The 23,244-nt window shown below is 42.1% G+C and overlaps 1 protein-coding gene and 1 long non-coding RNA gene across 4 annotated transcripts in view; one reads left to right on the top strand and one right to left on the bottom strand.

Moving 5' to 3' along the window:
• Nucleotides 1-17,635, top strand: part of LOC309797991 (U3 small nucleolar RNA-associated protein 25 homolog) — a 23,544-nt gene extending 5,909 nt beyond the window's left edge. For 2 of the 3 annotated variants that reach the window (XM_082646351.1, XM_082646353.1), the window contains exons 3-7: nucleotides 7,084-7,286; nucleotides 8,480-8,662; nucleotides 8,799-8,911; nucleotides 9,639-9,884; nucleotides 16,103-17,635. In XM_082646351.1, coding sequence (XP_082502477.1) covers nucleotides 7,084-7,286; nucleotides 8,480-8,662; nucleotides 8,799-8,911; nucleotides 9,639-9,884; nucleotides 16,103-16,346 — 989 coding nt within the window. In that variant the 3' untranslated portion in view covers nucleotides 16,347-17,635. The remainder of the gene's footprint in view (nucleotides 1-7,083; nucleotides 7,287-8,479; nucleotides 8,663-8,798; nucleotides 8,912-9,638; nucleotides 9,885-16,102) is intronic. The other variant, XM_082646352.1, reaches the window with a different exon arrangement.
• On the bottom strand, nucleotides 17,621-23,244 carry LOC309797996. Its single transcript, XR_014292896.1, has 2 exons — nucleotides 22,058-23,244; nucleotides 17,621-21,162 (listed from the first exon to the last, which is right to left on the bottom strand). It is a non-coding gene; the product is annotated as an uncharacterized lncRNA (long non-coding RNA).

Genomic DNA, 23,244 nt, shown 5'->3' with positions numbered 1-23,244 from the left:
AAAAGTTCCTGGAAAATATTTATTAGTCACGTATGCCCATTTACCACTTATTAAGCATCTACTATGTGCCAGGCACTGTTAAGCTGGAGATATGGAATTAAAAGTTACTGTTAAGCAAGTCCAGCCTTAAGACAAATCAGACAGTATGGGATGAGATGTGTTACGGTTAGAGGATAGTGGGTGTTCTAGTTAAAGTATTTAAAGCAAATATCCTTACTCAAAATGGGCTCAGGACTGTTAGGGAAGGCCTTCTGTTGGAGGTACCATCCATACTATGTTGAAACCTGAGTCAGATTTAGCCAGGTACAAAGTAGAGCGATGAGAGTGGAAGAAAAAGTTTCAGACAGGAAATGGCAAGTGTGGAGGCATCAGGGTGAATAAACCGGCAAGACTTAGGATTCAGAGGCTTTAGCATGGCCGGAGTGTGCAGTGCAAGGGGATTAGAGCTTACAGTTAGTTTTAAACATATGCAGGCGGCCAACAAGGAGCTGATAAATCAGTCTTTTGTTTAATTGATATATAATTGACATATTAGTTTCAGGTGTACAACATAGTGATTCAATGTCTATATACCTTACAAACTTATCACAACAATAAGTAAAGTTACCGTTTGTCACCATACAAAGTTAATGCAATATTATTGACTATATTCCCCATGGCATACATTGGATCCCTGTGACCTGTTCACTTTATAACTGGAAGTTTTATACCTCCTGATCTCCCCCATCCATTTTGCCCACCCTCCAACCCCGCCCTCCCTGCTGGCAACCACCAGTCTGTTCTCTGTATCTATCTGTCTGGTTTTTTGTTTTTGAGATTCCACATATAAGTGAAGTCACATGCTGTTGATATTTGTCTTTGTCTGACTTATTTCACTTACTGTGATACCCTCAAGGTCTATCCTTGTTGTCGCAGATGGCAAGATTTCATTCATCTATGGCTGAGTAATATTCCATTGTGTGTGTGTGTGTGTGTGTGTGTGTGTGTGTGTGTGTGTGTGTGTGTGTACACACCGCATCTTTATCCATTTGTCATCTGTGGACACTTAGGCTGCTTCCATATTCCATATTTTGGCTATTATAAATGTTGCATTGAACGTAGGAGTGCATATATCTTTTTGAATTAGTGGGTTTTTTTCTTTGGATAAACACCCAGAAGTTGAGTTGCTCAATTGTATGGTGATTCTATTTTTAATTTTTGAAGAACATCCATACTGTTTTCCATAGTGGCCACACCAATTTACATTTCCACTAACAATGCACAAGGGTTCCCTTTTCTCCACATCTTTGCCAGCATTTGTTATTTCTTGTCTTTTGGATAAGACCTATTCTGACAGGTTTGAGGTGATATCTCATTGTGGTTTTTTTTCTCTCTGTGCTTTGGTTAATAGCAACTTATAATACATGGTGGCTGTAAGAATTTATAACTCCAAAATCACAGCCTATCATTTTATATTATTTCATTTTGATCACAGCACTTACTAGCCACCTGATACATTCTTCTTTTTTTTTTTTTAATTGGAGTAGGTATAGTTGATTTACAATGTTGTGCTCATTTCTGCTGTACGGCAGTGACTCAGTTATACACATATATACATCCTTTTTTATATTCTTTTGCATTATGGCATATCCCAGGAGATTGGATATAGTTCCCTGTGCTATACAGTAGGACCTTGTTGTTTACCCATTCTAAAGGTAATAGTTTGCATCAACTAACCCCAGACTCTCAGTCCATCCCTTTCCCCACCCCTGACCTTGGCAACCACAGGTCTGTGAGTCTGTTTCTGTTTTGTAGATAGGTTCATTTGTGCCATATTTTAGATTTCATATATACGTGATATCATATGGTATTTGTCTTTCTCTTTGACAGACTCCTCTTAGTATGATAATCTGTAGTTGCATCCATGTTGCTGCCAAATGGCATTATTTTGTTCATGTTTATGACTGAGTAGTATTCCATTGTATATATGTATCACATCTTTATCCATTCATCTGTCAATGGACATTTAGGTTGTTTCCATGTCTTGGCTATTGTGAATAGTGCTGCTGTGAACATAGGGGTGCATGTATCTTTTTGAATTATAGTTTTGTCCAGATATATGCCCAGGAGTGGGATTGCTGGATCATATGGTAATTATATTTTTAGTTTTCCAAGGAAACTCCATACTGTTTTCCATAGTGACTGCACCAACTTACATTCCCACCAACAGCGTAGGAGGGTTCCCTTCTCTCCACACCCTCTCCAGCATTTGTTATTTGTAGACATTTTAATGATGGCCATTCTGACCAGTGTGAGATGGTACCTCATTGTAGTTTTGATTTCTCATTGTGATTTTGATTTGCATTTTCCTGATGAGTGATGTTGAGCATCTCTACATTTGACTGTTGGCTATCAGTACGACTTCTTTGGAAAAATGTTTATTCAGGTCCTCTGCTTTTTTTTTTTTTTTTTTTTTCTGTACGTGGGCCTCTCACTGTTGTGGCCTCTCCCGTTGCGGAGCACAGGCTCCGGACGCGCAGGCTCAGCGGCCATGGCTCATGTGCCCAGCCACTCCACGGCATGTGGGATCCCCCCGGACCGGGGCACGACCCCGTGTCTCCTGCATCGGCAGGTGGATTCTCAACCACTGCGCCACCAGGGAAGCCCCCTCTGCTATTTTTTAATTGGATTGTTTGGGGGGTTTTTTTTGCGTTTTTTTTTTTTTTTTTTGCAGTACGCGGGCCTCTCACTGTTTTGGCCTCTCCCATTGCGGAGCGCAGGCTCCGGACGCGCAGGCTCAGCGGCCACGGCTCACGGGCCTAGCCGCTCCGTGGCACGTGGGATCTTTCCGGACCAGGGCACGAACCCATATCCCCTGCATCGGCAGGCGGACTCTCAACCACTGTGCCACCAGGGAAGCCCCGTTTGGGGTTTTTTGATAATGAGTTACATGAGTTCTTTATATATCTTGGATCTTAACCCCTTACTAGATTTGCAAATATCCTCTCCCATTCAGTAGATTGCCTTTTTGTTTCATTGATGGTTTCCATCGCTGTGCACAAGCTTTTTAGTTTGATGTAGTCCCATTTGTTTATTTTTGGTTTCATTGCCCTTGCCTGTGGAGTCAGATCCAAAAAAATATTGCTAAGACTGTTGTCAGGGAAGTTACTGCCTATGTTTTCTTCTGGGAGTTCTGTGGTTTTCAGGTCTTATGTTCAAGTCTTTAATCCATTTTGAGTTGATTTTTGTAGATGGTGTAAGCTAGTGGTCCAGTTTCATTCTTTTGCATGTAGCTGTCTAGTTTTCCCATCACCATTTGTTGATGAGACTGTCTTTTCTGCATTGTATATTCTTGTCTCCTTTGTCATAGATTGTGACCATATAAATATGGATTTATTTCTGGGCTCTCTGTTCTGTTGATCTGTGTCTGTTTTTGTGCTATTACCGTACAATTTTGATTACTGTAGACTTGTAGTGTAGTTTAAAATCAGGGAGTGTTATACCTTCAGCTTTGTTCTTCTTTCTCATAATCAGTTTGGCTATTCAGGATCCTTTGCAACTCTGTACAAATTTTAGGATTACTCTAGTTTTATGAAAAATGTCATGGGTACTTTGATAAGGATTGCATTAAATCTGTAGATTTCTTTGGGTAGTATGGACTTTGTTTTTGAATTTTATTTATTTCTTTATACAGCAGGTTCTTATTAGTTATCCATTTAATACATATTAGTATATACATGTCAGTCCCAATCTCCCAATTCATCACACCCCCACCCCCACCCCCACTTTCCCCCCTTGGTGTCCAGTATGGACATTTTAACAGTACTAAGTCTTCCCATCTATGAGCATGGTGTATTTTTTCATGTTTCTGTCATCTTTAGTTTCTTTCATCAATACCTTGTAGTTTTCCAAGTACAAGTTTTTTACCTTCTTGGTTAGATTTTTTTCTAGGTAGTTTATTCTTTTTGATGCTATTGTAAATGGATTGTTTTCTTAATTTCTCTTTCTAATAGTTCATTATTAATGTATATAAACACAACAGATTTTTGTTAATTTTGTATCCTGCAACATTACTAAATTTATTTATTAGTTCTGACAGTTTTTTGGTGGAGTCTTTAGGGTGTTCTCCATAAAGTATCATGTCATCTGCAAATAGTCAGTTTTACTTCCTCCTTTCCAATTTGGGTATCTTTTATTTCTTTTTCTTGCCTAGTTGCTGTGGCTAGGATTTCCAATACTATGTTGAATAAAAGTGGCAGAAGTGTGCATCCTTGTCTTGTTCCTGATTTTAGAGGAAATGCTTTCAGCTTTTCACCACTGAATATGATGTTAGCTGTGGGTTTATCGTATATGCCTTTGTTATGTTGAGATACGTTCCCTCTATACCCACTTTGTCAACCCATCCTTGCATCCCTGGAATAAATTCTACTTGATTATAGTGTATGGTCCTTTTAATGTATTGTTGGATTCAGTTTGCTAATAATTTGTCAAGGATTTTTGCATCTGTGTTTATCAGGCATAGTAGCCTGTACATTTCTTTTTTTGTGGTGTTTCAGTATCAGGGTTATGCTGGCCTCATAAAATGAGTTTGGAAGTGTTTCCGCCTCTTCAGTTTTTTGAAATATGTTTGAGAAGGATAGGTATTAAATCTTCTTTAAGTATTTCATAGAATTTACCATGAAGCTCTCTGGTCCTGGTCTTTTGTTTTTGGGGAGCTTTTTGATTACTGATTCAATCACATTACTAGTAATTGATCTATTCACATTTTTTCTTCATGATTCAGTTTTAGAAGATTGTGTGTTTCTAGGAATTTATGTATTTCTTCTAGGTTATCTGACTTGTTGGTGTATAATTGTTCGTAGTAGTCTCTTACGATACTTTGTATTTCTGTAGTGTCAGTTATAGCTTCTCTTTCATTTCTGATTTGGGCCCCTTCTCTTTTTTTCTTATTGAGTCTGACTAAAGGTTTGTTAATTTTGTTTATCTTTTCACAGAACCAGCTCTTAGTTTCATTGATCTTTTTTTTTTTTGTCTCCATTTCATTTATTCAGTATTTCTCATCTGACTTCTATTATTTCCTTCCTTCTTTGTTGGAAGTTTTTTCCTTTCAGCATATTTGAACATATCATGCCATCTCCTTCTGGACCACAAAGTTTCTGATGAAAAATCAGCTGATATTCTTATGGGGATTCCCTTGTCTGTAATTAGTTGTTTTTCTCTTGCTGCTTAAGATTCCCTCTTTACCTTTGACTTTTAACATATTAATTATAATGTGTCTTGGTATGAATCTCCTTGGGCTCATTTTGTTTGGGACTCTTGGTTCTTGCTGGACCTGAATGTCTGTTTCCTTCACCAGGTTAGGGACATTTTTAGCCATTATTTCTTCAGATAAGTTTTCTGCCCCTTTCTTTCTCTGTCCTCCTTCTGGGACCCCTATAATGTGGGTGTTAGTGCCCCTTTCTCTCTCTTCTTCTGCGACCCCTTAACACCGATGATAGTACACTTGATGTTGTCCCACAGTTCCCTTAAACTGTCCTCATATTTTAAAAATATTTTTTCTCTTTGCTGTTCTGTTGGGGTGATTTCTGCTACCTTGTCTGCCAGGTCACTGATCTGTTCTTTTCTACCATCTAGTCTGCTGTTGATTCCCTCTAGTGTATTTTTCAGTTCAATTATTATAATCTTCAGCTGTGTGAGCTCTGTTTAGAACTTTCTTATATTCTGTCTCTTTCTTGAGTTTCTCACTGTGTTCGTTCATTCATCTCCCAAGTTTGGTGAGCATCTTTAGGACTATGACTTTGAATTCTTTATTGGATAAATCACTTGCATCTGTTTCATTAAATATTTTTTCTGGGGTTTTATCTTGTTCCTTCATTTGGAACATGTTCCTCTGCTTCCTCATTTTGCTTGACTCTCCGTCTTTGTTTCTGTGTATTATGCAAAACAGTTACTGCCCCGTCTTGAAGGAGTGGCCCTGTGTGGGAGATGAACTGTATTTTTAACTTTTTCCTAGTTCTTGGTCATCTTATAAACTCTCTCTGTTTGTTTCACTCCCATGGAGTCTAGAAATGCAGTCCCACCCCCATCTGCCTGAGCCTGGTGCTCAAGGAGTGTCCCCTGTGTGGGCTACATGTGATTGTTGCCTCAGGTCGTGTCCCGCGAGTGGCATGAGATGGGGTAGGCGTGGCTGCTCGTTGTCCATGTTTGTCAGTGCTGCACACAGGCAGTGCAGGGCCGTGGGGTAGGGGGTACTCACCCACCACCACTGTTAGCAACTTAAGAGTGAGAGTGCAAAAAAGTGGCACCCACCAGTGCCATCAAGGTAGAGGGAATTTGTAAAAATGGCATCTGCCAGCATTCTGTCCCCAGAGAGAGTCCCAGCCAACTTCTGCCCCTCTGGTAGATGCTTTAAGATTAGCAAGTGAATCTCCTTCACATATGATCTGGGCTCTTTAAAGACTGCTACTTGTTGCTTAGGAAAGAGATGTGGGCAGGATATATAAATTTTTGTGATGATAATGTTAAAGCCATAATTAGTGAATATATTTATCCAAAGCTTTATGTAGAGTGAAAGAGAACTTGTGGGTGAATCCAGGGATTTGTTGAAGAGCTCTTTGAATATGGAAAAATAGATAAGGACCAGGTCAGTAATAGAAGTAAGTGTTAAAGTGACAGAAACCACCAGTAAGGAAAAGAACATTTCAAGGAGGGTGTGCTTATGCATTCGTGACAAGAAACACTAAAGTGCCATTGAATTGGTAACTGAGAGCTGTTGGTGACCTTGGCAAGAGTCATTTCAGTGGTGTCCTGAGACTCAGAGGCAGATTGCAGTACATTAAGGAGTGAGTGGGAGATTTTAAAGTAGAGATAATTTTTTGGAAGGTTTGCCAGTGAAGGAAAAGAAGAGGGTGGGAGCTAGAAGGGACCGTAGATGCAAAGGAGGGATGACGATGATGATTTTAATAATTAAAGCAGTTGGAGCACAATTACATGCAAAGGGGAAGATGTGGAAGGTACAAGGGGAGGCTGCAGTTGGAGAGGGTGGAAGCTAATGGCTTGGTGGTGACTCATGAACTGATGTGTGCTTGGCTGTTTTGTGTATAGGGGTGGCAATACTGCAGAGAAGCATCCGACTTTATGCCCCCTTCTATTCGTCAGACATCCTCATTGCCTCCCCTCTGGGCTTGAGGACCATCATTGGTGGAGAAGGAGAGAAGAAGAGAGATTTTGACTTTCTGTCTTGTATTAAGCTTCTCATCATTGATCAAGCTGACATTTACCTGATGCAGAACTGGGAGCATGTCTTGGTAATGCTGGTCATTAACATTTAGAGACAAGAAGCTCAGTGGTTTGAGTCTGAAATGGTTATTAAAGTCCAGATTAAAACTCAGCTTGGAAATGGAAATATTCCACATTTTCCAATTTGAAAACGGGAAATGTTGTCCCCTCTTCTACCCACAAGTTGGTCAGTAAAGTATCCAGAAAGATAAAAATTCTTGTCAACATTTTCAAATCTCCAGAAAAGATTTCTTCCCCTTAAAAGTTGCTTCTAGTAATAGACCAGTTTAGTGTGGTTGGTTGGTTGGTTGGTTGGTTGGTTGGTTGGTTGGTTGATTGATTGAAATCCCTCCTCACCAGGAATGTTTTTATCTAAAATAGTTCCTCCTATTTATGCTCGTTCTCTTTTGTTTGGTCTTCAGTGGAGATGGGAAAACATTGCTCATGATTTCTTAATTTGTGATGTTTTACAGAGAAACGTAAGATGTTTTTGTCCCCCTACTGTAATTTGTACTATAATTTTTTTTCTCCCTCTCAACATACTCTGCAATGTTTTGGGGTTTAGGATTGTGCTTTGGAACAATCCTCATCACAGAACTATAGGTTTATTTTTATAAGGCATGTGAGAATTTACCTTTTCTACAACCCCAGGACTTGGAGTAAGTTTGGGACAGATAAAGGGGAGTACTTATTTATAAAGTAGGGAATAAACTTATAGTACTTGTGACCCTTCAATATACATTACAAGGTAAAAATATGATTAAAATAGAACAGGCATGTCGATGGTTGAGTCATCTTTATTTTGAGCAAAAGGCACATGTAGTCACTCCGGGAATTTTCTAACGTTTTGGGAGCCAAGTCATGGAAGGACAGCAGCTCTGTTTTCCGTGTCATTTCCCTTCTTGTCCAAGTCTGGAACTGAGTTGCTTATAGAGTGACCAGAGTGGCATTTCAGAATTTCCTTTAAAAGAAATATTCTGTATAGGTAGCATCTTGATCCTTTTTGAGAGATCCACAAGGTGGCCAGTTTGAGCTTTTCTTCTTGTTCGCTTGACTATGGGCAAGTCACTCACCCATCTGAGCCTGTTTTCTTGTTGTAATTTGGGAGATGATAGTATCTACTTCATGGGGTTAAATAAGATGATGGGCTTATAGAAAGGTTAGCAACGCCCAACAGGTAAGTGTTCAATAAGTATTAATGGAGTATTACTTCTGCTCAAAGCATTTGATGAACCACATGAACCTACTGCCCTTGGACTCACATGGGGTGGACTTTTCTCGAGTGCGCATGTGGAACCTCAATAATTGGTCCAAGTACTATCGTCAGACGCTGCTGTTTGGGGCCCTGCAGGATGCCCAGATCAACTCTGTGTTCAACAAGTACTGCGTCAATGTGCAAGGCCAGGTGGGTTCTCTCCTTCTTTCTCTGAATTTTCATGAAGTATTGTGTATTGTTTGGGTCATGAGGCAGAAGGAGAGGACAGCATTTGGTCAACAATGGGGATAGCTCACTTCCTAATGTTCTCACTGACTCCTGGCAGGTGGCTGTGAGGAACGTCCCGATGACAGGCTGCATCAGTCATGTCCTGGTGCAGCTCCCACATGTCTTCCAGAGGATGGAACCTGAAAACCTAGCTTCAGTGATTGATGCCAGGTACCCTCCCCTGTCCCATTGGATCCCTGGGGGTCACAGAGAGGGATTTTACTTGGGCATTCAAATTTAGAATTGTATTCCACGTTGGCTTTCTTAGTTACCATTTACGAAATGAAATGAGATAATTGAATCCAATCATGCCATTGACAGAGGAGGACACTGAAGGCCAGAGAAATGGTGTGTTGTCCTAGTTCCAATAGTGTCAGGGTTAGTAAATCAAGGGTACTTTCCCCTAGACTGTGGCATTTTTAAATTACATTAATTTTTTAATGCCTCATGTCAACAACTTAATTCTAAGCCCTTCAGGGCAAGAACTGTTTTTCTAATTCTCTATGTAATTTCCCCGTCTTCTCATTGTGTTTAGTCAGGGGACCCATGGTAGCAGAATGGTGCTTAACACATGGTAGGTGTTCAGTAATTATTTGTTGACTGACTGATTGACAACTGAATGAATGAATGAATGATACAGTTACGTACTTCCTAGAATAATTCTCTGGGATATACCAGCATCACATCTATCCTTTATGATGAATAGTGTTGGCACTTACTTTTTGATGCGCTTAACAAGTTTTATCCCTATATAATCTCTTTGCAATGAGGTAGGCCAAATTGGCCTCTTAGGGGAGGTAGAAGGAGATTGTGACTTGCCCAGGGTCATGCAGTTGGCAGTGACACTATGGCTCACCTCTAGACCACTGACTCTCTGCCCTTTGCCTTTCCAAATCAGGTTTAACTTTTTCGTCAACAAGATTTTGCCTCAGTATCGTGATGCAGTCACGTCTCACACGCTTATCTATGTCCCCTCCTACTTTGACTTTGTGCGTCTCCGAAATTACTTCAAGGAGGAGGAACTGAACTTCACTCATATCTGCGAGTACACCCAGAAGTCTGGTGTCTCCAGGGCCAGACACTTCTTCCTTCAAGGAGAGAAGCAGTTCCTGCTCCTCACAGAGCACTTCCATTTCTACAAAAGGTAAAGTAGGGCCAGGTTTCAAGTGTCCTCTCTGGAGGGTCTGCTTCCAAGTGCATGGTGGGCTTTGCTGTGTTATAAGGTCCTCCCTTGCTTCACCTCCTGCAGACAAGCCAGAGTCTGGGGGGCTGGACAGACTTTTCTTGATTGGTTGGTTGGTTTTCTTTCAAAATGGGCATTGTTGGAAAAGGTGGTAGAAACGAATGAGTGACTACAGCATAACCTGTATACAGATCTGGAGTGGGTCCATACTTAGGGTACCTCCTGTAGCTGTGGGTATACCCCTCAAGAAGGATATTACAGAGTTGAGCAGCTCTCAACTGAATACAGGAAAGGGAGGAACCTGTCGTAGAAGCACAGATGAAACACCTGGGGACTGTGTGGTCTGTGGAGATGGAAGTTGAGTACAGGGTCAGTGTTCAGAAAGCTCTCATTTGTCCTGAGGCAGTGCACACACACTTCTGCACCAAGGAGAACCAGGACTAAGGGGCTCCTTGAAGTTTAGGAGAAGCAAAAGGTGAGGGGCTTAGAGGTGACTATTTAAGGGCTTCAGGGTTTGCTTCTTGCTGGCATCATTATTTGCTTTGTTCCAGTGAGTTGTTGTTTTCATTCATGTTGGAAATGGTATTTTGGGGGAGTTTGCACTCAGCAGGTCTAAAGAGCCCTTAGTTTTCCAAAAGCTTGATACATCAAAGCAAGTCCTTTAAATGAAGTGGATGGATTGGAAAACTTCCCAGCGTGATTGTCTGTAGCAAGAGTGAGCTAAGCTGGGATGAGGACTGCTCTCAAGTAGCAGCTTTTCAAGGAGAGGGCATGATGTCAAAGGAGCCCTTTCTCTTAAGTAGGCAGGACAGTCTTCTGTCTTACACTGTTCATTTATTGACCAAACTGTTTTGTCCCCAAAGTCACTATAAAGACAAACCGAACACGGGCCATTAGCTTTGTACCCTGGACCAGGTTAGTGGGTGTTTAAGTTGAATGGAGATAACCTGCAACTGCCAATTATCTCAAGGTTCCCAGCTATAGATTTTTTTGCTTGAGAGGTCACCAAGGTGATGATGGGTATTTTGATCTGCAGTGTCTTTGTGATTTGATTTTTTCATTTGACCTTGGGAAAAGTACATGTATTTTACACTTTAGTATCCAGCTTTAAAATTCTGTATTTATATTCTCTATGGAAGTAGGCCGTGTTAGACATATTGCAGTTCATTTGTGAGCTAGCAAAAAACTTTCATCCTGAGGATTTGTTTTCTTTGGGGAGATGAAACCAGTAGAATCTTAGGATGGGATGGGCATTTGGTCATGATGGCCCTCCTGAGGGGAGGACAGTTCACAGTTCTTTCTCTGAGCATTATCAGTGGGTTAGCACAGGAAGGATTCTTAAGCAGGGGGCAATCAGAAACTCTGGAGGTAGGATTTCTGGAGGTGGGAAACGCTAGTGGGGTGTTTCTGAGTGCTCCCTGCCCCAGGGAGAACCCCAGTTATAGAAGTAACAGACCTCGTCTTTATAGACTGTATGCAGGAGCCAGCCTTGCAAGTCAGTTGTGGTTGCCTCATTTATCTTTAACAGTTGTCAGGTAACATAGACATCGGGAATGTCCTTAGTTTTGGGTCCTGTCACAGTGTTACGCCATATTTGTAGGGGTCACCGAAGACCCAAAGCACATACAGGAGAGGAGGAAGGCAGGGGAAGAGGTGCAGAAGACCATGGGAATTGTTACTAACTGCCCCTCTGAAGAGGTTCTGGTCACGTGCTCTTATTTCCAGGAGATGCCTAGTCTCTACTGTGCACGAATTGGTCCTAAGAGAGATTTTCTTGGGTTTTAAATATAATACCTATTGGAATTGGTTTTGTTGTTTTATTTTGCTTTAAAAATACTCTCATTATAAGAGTATTACACAATTATTGTAGAGAACCTAGAAAATCTAGGTTAAAAAAATGGGATCACCTATCATCTTACTGATATAAATACCCATTTTGGTGTATTTCTTTCCTGTCTCTTTGATGTAAAAAACATGTGCACGTGCACACACACACAGACACAGGCATTTTAAAAAGGACACCAACATTGGGATCACAGTGTACACATTTGGATTTTTCTTTCTTTTATCTTGAATGTTTTATGTGCTTATTGAAAAAAAGCTTAAATAAGTTAGCATTTTGGTATATACTTGTATGTTATGGATGTATTTTTAAGTTAATATATATATAGTTCTACTATATCCTGCCCCCGCTCCAACTTTTTATTTGGGAAGATTTCATTTCAAAAGACATTGTAAGACTATCCCAGTGAACATCTCTAACTCCTTCCACTTAGGCTTCACCAGCTGTTAGCATTTTGCCACATTCTCATGCACCCACATTCTCTGTCTCTCCTTCTCTCTTTCCACTCACATCTCTTATTTTTTCTTCCTGAACCATTTGAGAGTAAATTATGGGAGGCTTCGTGACACTTAACTCCTCAACCTTTCAGCCTGTAGAGCTTAAAAACAACATTCTTTTATCTAACCACAACACCATTAACATACCACTTGACATTACTGCAGTAATACCATCTAATATTTAGTCTGTATGCAAATTTTCCTAGTTGTTCCCAAAATGACTATTACAGCTGCTTCTCACCACCCACCCCCCGCTCCAATCCAGGATTTAGTTAAGAATCCTACGTTGCATTTGCGTGACATGTTTCTTTAGTCTATTTTAGCAGTTCTCAAGCAGGAGCAGTTTTGCTCCCCAAGGGACATTTGGAAATATCTGGAGACATTTTTGGTTGGTACAGTTGGAGGGTTACTCTAGTGGTCTAGTGGTTCAAGCGGGTCAAGGCCTGGGTGCTGCTAGACGTCCTACAGTGCACAGGACAGCCCTTACACCAAAGAATTACCTGGCTTAAAATGGCAGTAGTGCCAGGGTTAAGAAACCCTGATCTAGAATAATTCTCTGCCTTTGTTTCTTGCTGTGATACTGATATGTTTTGAAGAGTCCAGTCCAGTTTCCTGTAGAATGTCTCACATCTGGATTTGGCTGTTTTCTTATTATTTAGATCAGTGTTCCCAAACTTTGCTACATATTAGAATCCCCTTGGGGAGCTTTTAAAAATCTGAATGCCCTGGTCATACCCCAGTATCAATTAAATCATGGTGTTTGGGGATGGGGACCAATTACAGGTATTTTTAAAAAACAAATAGGTGATTCAGTGAGCATTAGAGTTCGGGGACCAAAGATTTAAACATTATTTTAGTAAGAATTCTACATAGAGGCTATTGTGTACTTCCCCCTGCATCTCCTCAAGAGGCCCAGGGTGTCAGTTTGTCCCATTTTTGGTGATACTAAATGTAATCACTTGGTCAAGGTAGGTCTGCTAAATCTTTACATTGTAAAAATACCTTTTCTGTGTAATTATAAGTAATCTTTAAGGTGTGTATAGCATCCTTTTTAATGGTTGCATAGTGTTACATTGTATGGGTATATAATTAACCCAGTTTCCTTTTAATGGGCATACTGATTTGTTGTTTTCTGTTATTATATACAATAATGCCAAGAGCATCCATATGCGTAGTTGATGGCATAGTTGCCTAGGCATTTCCTTAGGATAAATTTGGAAAGGAAAACTTATTTGTTCAAAAGCTGTACCCAGTTTAAAATTTGCTGTGTGTTGCCACTCCCATCTTCTCCCCTCCCCGGTGAAATACACACTCACAATAATTTATACTCCATTAGCCTATTTCTGTAAATTCTGTAAATATTTCTGTAAATTCTCCTTTTTTCCAGTGACTTGATAGTCAAAATGATACCTCATGGTTTTAATGTCTTTTTCTTGCTTTTCTGTGTTTTTTGTAATTGTCAGTTGAACGTAGTGCCTGAGTAAGTAGCTGGCCTGGACGCCTCTTCTGTCAGGCCACTAGCGTGGCAGTTGTGAATCTAGTTAGGATTTGGTTGTTACCGTCGTTGCCTTCTATTTACCACAAACTGCCAGTTCCTCCAGCAGACAGTGGCCCACTGTGGGGCCCAGTGCTGGAGGGCCTTGTCTCAGTGTCCTGCTCCCCTCTCAGCTTTCACCATGCCCTGCACCCCTGTGCCGAGGGAGAGCCTCTCCCACGCTCCGGCCCCTCCCCCAGCAGCAGGCTGCTCCTGCTCGCTCCTCCCCTAAGGCTTGAAGTGGGGCAGTTGTTCTCCTCCTGGTCCAGCTCAGATGCAGGCAGGTTCTGTCCATCCTGGGCTTTGGAGCTGGCGCTTTCTCAGGGCTCCTGCACCACCCTCCATGGTGGCCAGCCTCTGCCTTGTTCTACGAGGGGTCTTGGTGGGGAAGAGTTCCCTGCATCTCTGCAGTGGTGGCAAACATCTGCTTACATCAGTGCAGGATCTTGGGCTGAACAGGCTTCATGCCCTTTCCCCAGTCTTCATGCCCTTTCCCCTTTCCCCAGACTGCTCTTTTGACTGGATGTAAGTCCTGTGGTGGGGAGGGATGGGGTGAGGGGTTAATGCTCCTCCCTTAGGGCACACAGTTTTGCTGCTTCTGACTCCACCCTGGCAGTTGACCTTTGCCCCCTCACTGGCTTCAGGCTTTAGCTTCATATACAACATGGCTCTGGGAAGAGAGTGAGTTTTCATGTCTGCACCACCATCGGGGTCTCTCAGGTCTTCTGCCTTGCGTCCAGCCTTTCCAGGGCTCCCAGTGGAGACCTTTGGAAAAGCCATCATGACTGTGAAGTAAAGGAGTGTCCGGGAATCCCAGGGATTCTGAACTGTCATGCAAGCCCATAATTGCCCTTTAAGAACTTGTTAAAAGTGTAGCTTTTTTCTTCCTACCCACTTTCTTAGCAGCTGCCCTCTTCCCCACTGTGCTCTGCCAAAGGTGAAGTGGTTCATATGTCCTGTCTTTCTTCAGACCATCTTGTCACTCTTTGGAATTCAGTCAGTGATGGGCTGAAGCTGGCTCATACCAGCTCTTAAGGTATGGTTGCACATCTCTTCCCAGTTCCAAGTTCAGCAACATGACACTGGTAGCTTGAAATGGAGTATTTACACCACAGAAATTGGCAAATGCTTCAAATCAGCACCTATCCTCCCCCACTGAGAATCAGTTGTTAAACACACACCAGGGCACCGTTGAATCCGTTCACTTGGTTGCCCTGTGACATCAGCTGTCTAGGCTCAGGAAAAGGAACACTGTTGTAGATTATCTTTTTCTTGTTAGCACGGGAGCAGTATTCTCTTGAGTTTTCTACATACTAAGCAGAAATGGAACTCTGTGTTTGTTTTGATAACTACTGAGGCAGAACTGTGTTTTTTCAACATCATTAGCCATTAAAATTCCTTTATGGAAAGAGGATGTGGAAAGCTGATCCAAGTAATGGGCTGCAGTTATATTTTGGGAGAGGAGGGTCTCCAGAGAGATCAGGATGAGCCAAGGGATAAAAAGACAAGGAAAACTTACCGTCCATGAATAAAATAAAATTCCCGAGGGAGTCTGACATCAGCCCTGTATGAGAGTCTTAACAGGAAAAATCAGAAACTTGTCAACGTATAAAATCTTTGGTCATGGAGCCCAAGAGGGAATGATTGATCTCAACCCGAACCGTAAGGCGCGTCCCTAGGGTCTGCACCCCCCCCCACACCATGCAGCCCTGTGCAGCAGGGAAAGAAGCGAGGAAGCTGTTGAAATTAATTGCCTTCCCATAATGCCTAATGGGTCCTCGGGCAGGATTTTGTAAATGGGTGAACTTGGGACATCTGCCATGGAGTTAACATGTCTACAGAATGACAAGAAAAGACTAATGGGAGTGCATTTACAGTTTATGCTGTTTATTTTATGTACTGGGTCTGGTCTGACCTCATCTCCATTACAGAACACTGTTTTGCCTGATTATAATTAGGATAATGTTAAATTGGAAATGCCTGCTTTTCAAATTTTCTGCGACAGATTTCTAATCCTTGTCTACTATTCTTCCCCACCCTACCTCAGTCTGCTCAGATTAGGCTCAAGAAGTGCAAATTCATTTTATCATTATCTTAAGCCAAACATTAGGAATTCAAATACACTGTCACAAAAAATGAGCCCCTCCAGCTCAAATTTGAGTAACTTTTGGTCTGTGTGTTATTTGTGCCATGGTCTTTCTCCTTGCATGAAACAGCGAGAGTGACTATGTCCCTGTAAAACTCTTCGGTGGCTTTTCCATAAAATTTCTCATGTAGACATAGCCTCTCTTTCTCCTTCTAACAGATACACAATAAAAGGCATCAGGAACCTAATTTTCTATGAACTGCCAACATATCCCCACTTCTACAGTGAAGTCTGTAACATGCTGCAAGCCGCCACCAGAGGAGAGGAAGCTGCCTGGACCTGCACTGTCCCCTACTCCAAGTACGATGCCCAGAGGCTGTCTGCTGTGGTCGGGGTGGAGCGGGCTGCACAGATGCTGCAGTCCAAGAAGAACGTCCACCTTTTCATTACTGGAGAGAGATGAGAATTGGTTGGACAGGAAATGGTGTTTGGTGTGATATGTCATGCTTGATTCTGTGTCTCTTGGACCTGATTCTGATCACTTACACAAAGAAGGGCTGCAACAAGGAAGGAGCACCAGGCAGGTTCTTAGCAGATACTTCTTTCTTTTCAGACCATATATACCTGAAAAGTTCCGTGTAAACCAGATTTTGGTAAAACCCATCTTTCAGAGGTCAGGGGAGAGCTCATGGAACTCTGAGAAGTTGATAGAAGGAATCTTCTACTTGTGAATTTTTTTGTACGCCATAAATTCTTTTGTTGTGATTTCACCTCTAATTTATTACACTTGGTAAACTCTTTCAGATTTGCCTGTTTCTATTGGACACCTTCTTAAAGTGAGGCATGCATTTCTTTGCTTGTGAGAACTGGTTATGAGAAATTGGAATACTTCTTGCTGTTGAATATCATCTTAGTTTTGGATCGCAAAGGTTTTGCAAAACTGTTATTTTTCCCCAGCCAAACTTTTTTAAACCTTAAATATTCTATTTTAATTCAACCTAGAAGAGCACATTCGTTCACTGATCTTTTTTTAACTCCTAAATGTTTTAATGAAAATATATACTTAAAAATCACATTATATAAAATAACATGAATTTCTACCTTATTTCAAGAAATAATTTTATGAAATTCTTGATGTCACAAATTCATCGTCAACATCACTGTCTTCATTGCTATAGTCATTTTTTAAGTCATATAACATAAAAAGGAAAAGAAGTTACACTTTTAAAAACATTTTTAGGGAGTTCCCTGGCGGTCCAGTGGTTTGGGCTCGGCGCTTTCACTGCCGAGGCCCAGTTTCAGTTCCTGGTCAGGGAACAAAGATCCTGCAAGCTGCACAGCGTGGCCCAAAAAAAAAAAAAAAAAAAAAAAAATTGAACTATTCCTCAGACAGAAAAATTACCAATTCAGAACCTGAATCATCTGAAAATAAATTGCCAAGTTGCTGGGCCTGTCACTCCTAAAAATCACTCCTGAATTTAGTATGTATTTCATGTAAACAAGGACATTTTTCTATGTAACCTCAAAACAACCGTCAAATCAGGAAATTGCCACTAATCCTTGGGCCCCATTCAGATTTTGCCAAATGTCCCAATAATAACCTTTATAGCAAAAGGATGCAGTTCAGAGTTACATACTGCTTTGAGTTGTCATATCTCTGTAGTGGCCTTTATTCTGAATGGTACCTCAGCTGTTTCTTGGCTTTCTTGACCTTTTTTTTAATTTTTAAATTAAAAAAAAATTTTAAACATCTTTATTGGAGTATAATTGCTTTACAATGGTGTGTTTCTGCTTTATAACAAAGTGAATCAGCTATACATATACCCCCGTATCTCCTCCCTCTTGCGTCTCCCTCCCACCTTCCCTATCCCACCCGTCTAGGTGGTCACAAAGCACCGAGCTCATCTCCCTGTGCTATGCGGCTGCTTCCCACTAGCTATCTATTTTACACTTGGTAGTGTATTATAAATCCATGGCACTCTCTCACTTCGTCCCAGCTTATCCTTCCCCCTCCCCGTGTCCTCAAGTCCATTCTCTACGCCTCCGTCTACCTAGCCTGCCCCTAGGTTCTTCAGAACCTTTTTTTTTTCCGATTCCATATATATGCATTAGCATACGGTATTTGTTTTTCTCTGACTTACTCCACTCATGTATGACAGTCTCTATGTCCATCCACCTCACTACAAATAATTCAATTTCATTTCTTTTCATGGCTGAGTAATGGACGTTGACACTTTAGAAGATTACAGGCCAGTTACTTTGGATGGTGTTTCCTGTCAGATTAGGTTAGGTTAGGTTTAGTTTATGCATCTTTGGCAGGAGCAGCATAGAAGCAATGCTGCGTCTTCCTCGCTGCATCTCTTCAAGCGGTGCATGATTTCCACCTGTCCCATCATTATGACACTAACTGACCACTTGTTTAAGGTGGTGCTTGCCAGACTTTTCCACTATAGAATCACTCATTCCCCCTTTATTAATTTATATTAATATTACAAGTATGGATTCTTCAGTTTTTATTCAGTGGGTTGTAATTGGTTATTATCGTTATTCCTTTAGATGCTTAAATGGTCTCAGATGTGGCCAGCAGGAACACCTTCAAGCTGGCTCCTGTGTCGTCTTGACACATCCCCCTTTAACTTGGGCATTTCTTTATTTTCTGACACTATAAGACATTCCAAGTTTGTCTTGTACTTTCCCTATTCCAGCCCTGCTTGCTTTAGTGGAAAATTACCTTAAAGCGAAGATTTGAGTGCTAAGTGTACCCAGTACTGTTGTGGAGCCACTGGTCCCAGGCCATCTCAGTGGTCAGAGTTTGGGAATATCTGCATGCGTGTATATGTATACACATACCTATGTGCCCATGACATCTAAATTTATTTCTGTATCCATATATTGAAAACCATGAATTTACACCTTACCTCCAATTTCAGACTAACAACACAGGGTTCCTTTTGTTTTCTCCCTTTCCAAACTTGTAACTCCCTTGTCAGATAGACATGTGGCTCCCATTAGGCTCAGTGGAACAACCCATATTGGTACAGATTTTCTTCCTCTTGGACATGCTTAAAATTGCTCATCAAAAAAAAAAAAAAGTGAAATCACTTTTGGGGTACTTTTCCTGCTAGATAGTTAAATAGGCATTTTTATTTGTCTCTCAACATGGAGAGTAGAACTATTCATTCCATATATAGATGGGTTCCTAAAGTTTTGCAAATTTATAGGCTTAAGCCAGCCAAACTCATGGTACAAAGAACATTTTCTTAAATATATATTTTTAAAATGGAGTATAGTTGATGTACAATGTTGCATTAGTTTCAGGTGTACAGCAAAGCAAATCAGTTATACATGTATCCACTCTACAAAGAATTGTCTTATCCATAGAGTGCCCTGTGGTTATTGGCATATTTGTGCTGTGTTTACCATAGAGCCTGTGTATTATGAGAAAAGAAACGAGTTATTTGCCTAGTTCAGAGATATGAGGAAGAAGGGACTCTGATTACCCCCATCTTCTATTTCCATATTCTTTTCCCTGTGAATTGTAGCTAATTCATGGCTTTCATTATCACTATTCACAAGACTCTCAAATCTCCATCTTCTCTGGACCTCCACTCACATGTGAGCCTGGATTTCAAGTCTATGTATAGCCCCAGAAATACATGTTTTTTTTAAGCATCCCTACTGATTTTAATGCTAGCTTGTAGCCAGCTAACTGCTTCTCGCCTACAGAGAACACTGAGGGTTTCAAGTGCGAACCAAGCAGTATTGCTTCTGTTCCTGGCTCAGCACCTGGGAAAGAAGGTAAGCCTCAGCAGTGGCGCTGGCTCCTGAGTTGATTGCAAAGAGTTGACTTTTTGGAGTGGTTTCATCAAAAGCATGCCTTAACGTCAGGTCTCTCACACAAAATAAGGGAGAGAAGAGGGTCTACTGGACCACGGATAACAACACCTGAGCTGGAATTATACACAATCTTGATATTTCTTAGCAAGGCTCATCTTCAGCAAGCAAGTACCTATATAGTGCTGGTAGAAAACAGACAAAGGAATGGTCCCAATCCTGGGAAGAGGTAGAATTTTAAGGGAGGAAGAGGAACTTAACCAGAAAGTAAGAGTTTTAAACTTTTTTTTTCTTCCCATAGTAATAACAACTTAGCACTTTTCTCTTTGAGGGGAAAAAAGCTTTGAGTCATGAATGCTCTCTGCAGCTGGCTGCACCATATGCAGTATTCAAAAGACAAGAACTAGCTAATCATAGAGAACCAGCGGCAGCTTAACAGCCCTCTGCTGGCTTCCAAAGGGCTTATAATTGAGTGCAGATGGTCCCGGCAGGATGGGTATGAATCCCTGCTGACTCCTCACATCCCAGAGGGCCAAGGGGGGCTCATGAAGCCTCCCAGCCCTGATTGTGCCCTCGTGGGAGCCACTGAGGAAGGAGGGGAGGCAGGTGGTGTGAGAGCCTGCTGGCTGCCTCCTGCCCAGCCTTCCCTTGGCTGTGTGGACAGATCTTCAGGCTGCAGAGTGTAGCTTTGATGAGTCTAGGGTCTCAAGATTATAGAAGTCCTGGGGTAAGGGAGCAGGGTTGGGGGTTCTTTATACTCATTGGAAGAGCCTCATCGTGTAACCTGCAGGTGGCTGCAGGGCGCCAGAGCCTCGCGGAGGAGGGGTGTGGTGGGCACTGCACAGACTGCTGCTTTCAGGGAGCATCCTCCTGGGGGTGGGGCCCTCACAGCCGGCCCGGCCTCTCCTTCCCATCTCTTTCCCAGCTTCTCTCTTTAAAGGAGTCATGGTAGTCATCCTTGCACCATTCACAAAAAGCTTTTCTGGCTTTTCTAGCTAAACAATTCTAAACAAATTTCAGTCTCATTCAAAAAAAAAGAACTTTTCTAGCTAAGTAGAATTCTAAACAAATTTCAGTCTGCTTTTAATACCAGAGTCAGTGAATTGGGAGTAGATACACAGATAATCCAAAATTCATGTAGTCTTTGGAGGGAGAAAGAGAGAATGAACCTACCACGTCTAGCTGACAGCACAAAGTGCATTTCTTTCTAAAGACTTGTATTTCTTCCTCTTATACCATATGCTCTAGCCAGAGCTGCAATAAAATTCTATGTATTTTATGTCCTGTTTCTGAGCTGAACACGCGTTCCTATCCCCTCATCGATTGCCTTGTTTCTGTGAGGACCCTCCTTTCTTCAGATGTGGGAAGGAGTTCTCTCTGCATTGCTTGCATCTCAGTATAATTCCTGGATTTGCCTTTCACCTCTGGCCACGTTGCCATCATTCCTGTGGGAGGGAGGTGAGAGCATGAGAAAGAACAGAGGTCTGGACCTCAATCAAACGGGCTGGCTGTCTCCATAGTTAAGAGTCCTATGCGCCAAAGGAGTCAGGGCTGAGATTGGATTGCTACAAGGCTTGCTCGCCCTGCACAGAGAAATCTGAACCTGGTGGGCAGCTCCACCTAGGTGTCACCCTCACTGCTGGGCGGAACACCTGCACTTGCTTGTCCTCCTGGCTCCCACAGTGGGCGGGGCATGGCACAGTCCGGGCCAAGTTGTCATGGTCTTCAGGCTTGGGCCTCTGCAGCTGGCTGGGACTGGTGGGAGCTGTAGCCTCAGCTGACAAGGGCAAAGAAGGCAGTCTTTGCTGCTTGGCTGATTTGGAAGCTGTGCCGAATTCCTGCCCATCTGTTCTCCCAACTGAGCCAAGGCCAAAGCTGTCTAGCTCTTGCCAACCCAGGGAATGACATGGAGCCCTGTGTCCTGCAGCCCTCATTCTCACTGCACCCTGCAGCCCCTCTCATCTGTCAGTTTGACTCCCCACAGAGATGGCCCTGGGCTCACAGCTGCTGTTTGCCCACAGATGTTCATGGATTTCTGCCTTTTGTGTTCATCATTTGTCAAAACCAGCCCTGAGCTGGGTGCTGACACCAACATTACCACCAACCCACTGTGGCTCTGTGCAGGTCCTCCTGGCCACCTCTCAGCTTTCTCATCTTTAGAAAGCGGGGTACAATCTCCACTATCCTGACAGAGGGACATGAGAGAAAGTAGAAGAGACTGCTGTTGTTTGCCCTGTACTCGCCTCCTACTTCCCTAGTAAGAGGACCCTGGATTTTATTGGGTGACAAAGTGCCCAGTCCCCCTTGCGGTAGGGTGTGGCCAGGGAAAAGAGCACTAACCTTGGGGCAGACTCTTAGGAGAGCTCTTTGAAACTGGTAGGAACACCACTTTTTCCTCTTGCTCTTCCCTTTTTCCTGCCTGCAACACAGAAGTGATGGTGGAGCCAAAGGGCAGAAGGAGCCTGGCTCTCAGGTCATATCCTGAAGCTGCATCCCAGCTCTGCATGGTCTCTCTTCACACTTTTCTGTGAAAACCTAAATCCCTCATTTGTTTCAGCCACTGAGGCCAGGCAGTACTGTTGGCCTCAGGCTGTATTGCCAAGTCCTCACGGCTACAGAGGACAAAAATGGGATCACAAGTCCTGAAGTCCAAAGGCTCTGCCTATTCTTTCTTCTTTCTTCTTGTCTCTGCAGGAACCAGCATAGAGATTGTGCTTCAAGGTTGACGCCTGGCCATTTGGTGACAGTGCGGAGTGAGCGCTAAGACGTGTCTGGCTTTGTGCCATCACTTCCGTCATCTCCAATCCAACTGGATCTGTAAGAATGAGGGAGGACATATGTCTCCTCATAGGGTTTATGGAAACTGATGGTGGCAGAAAAATAACTGGCAAGAAAACAGACTTCAATTCTCTGAAAGTCGGCGACCACCTGCTTTTCATTTCTTCAGGTGTATTTCAAAGCAAAACTAGGAAATGGGTCCAGATCCCCAGTTTGGTAGCAACTTAGAGGTCTTGTGGTCCAATCTGCTGCTTGACCCCTGAGTCGCCTATAGGTTGTCTCTGAGAGGGAGATCAGCTCAGTGCGTCGTGACCACCTAGAGGGGTGGGAGGGAGAAGCAAGAGGGAGGGGATATGGGGATATATGTATATGTATAGCTAATTCACTTTGTCATACAGCAGAAACTAACACAACATTGTAAAGCAATTGTACTCCAATAAAGATGTTAAAAATAAAAACAGGACTATCATACAGAGTGAAGTAAGTCAGAAAGAGAAAAACAAATATATATTAACATATGTGGAATCTAGAAAAATGGTATAGATGATCTTATGTGCAAAGCAGAAATAGAGACACGGATGTAGAGAACAAATGTATGGTTCCAAGGGAGAAGGGGCGGTGGTGGGATGAATTGGGAGATTGGGATTGACATATATACACTATTTTTTTAATACTTTTTTTAACATCTTTATTGGAGTATAATTGCTTTACAATGGTGTGTTAGTTTCTGCTGTATAACAAAGTGAATC

This window comes from Mesoplodon mirus (genome assembly GCF_964341445.2).
Source record: "Mesoplodon mirus genome assembly, contig: HAP1_SCAFFOLD_1351, whole genome shotgun sequence".
In the NCBI taxonomy this organism is placed as follows: Eukaryota; Metazoa; Chordata; class Mammalia; order Artiodactyla; family Ziphiidae; genus Mesoplodon; species Mesoplodon mirus.
The sequence above is the reverse complement of the archived record's forward strand: the minus strand, read 5'-3'. Positions and strand labels throughout refer to the sequence as shown.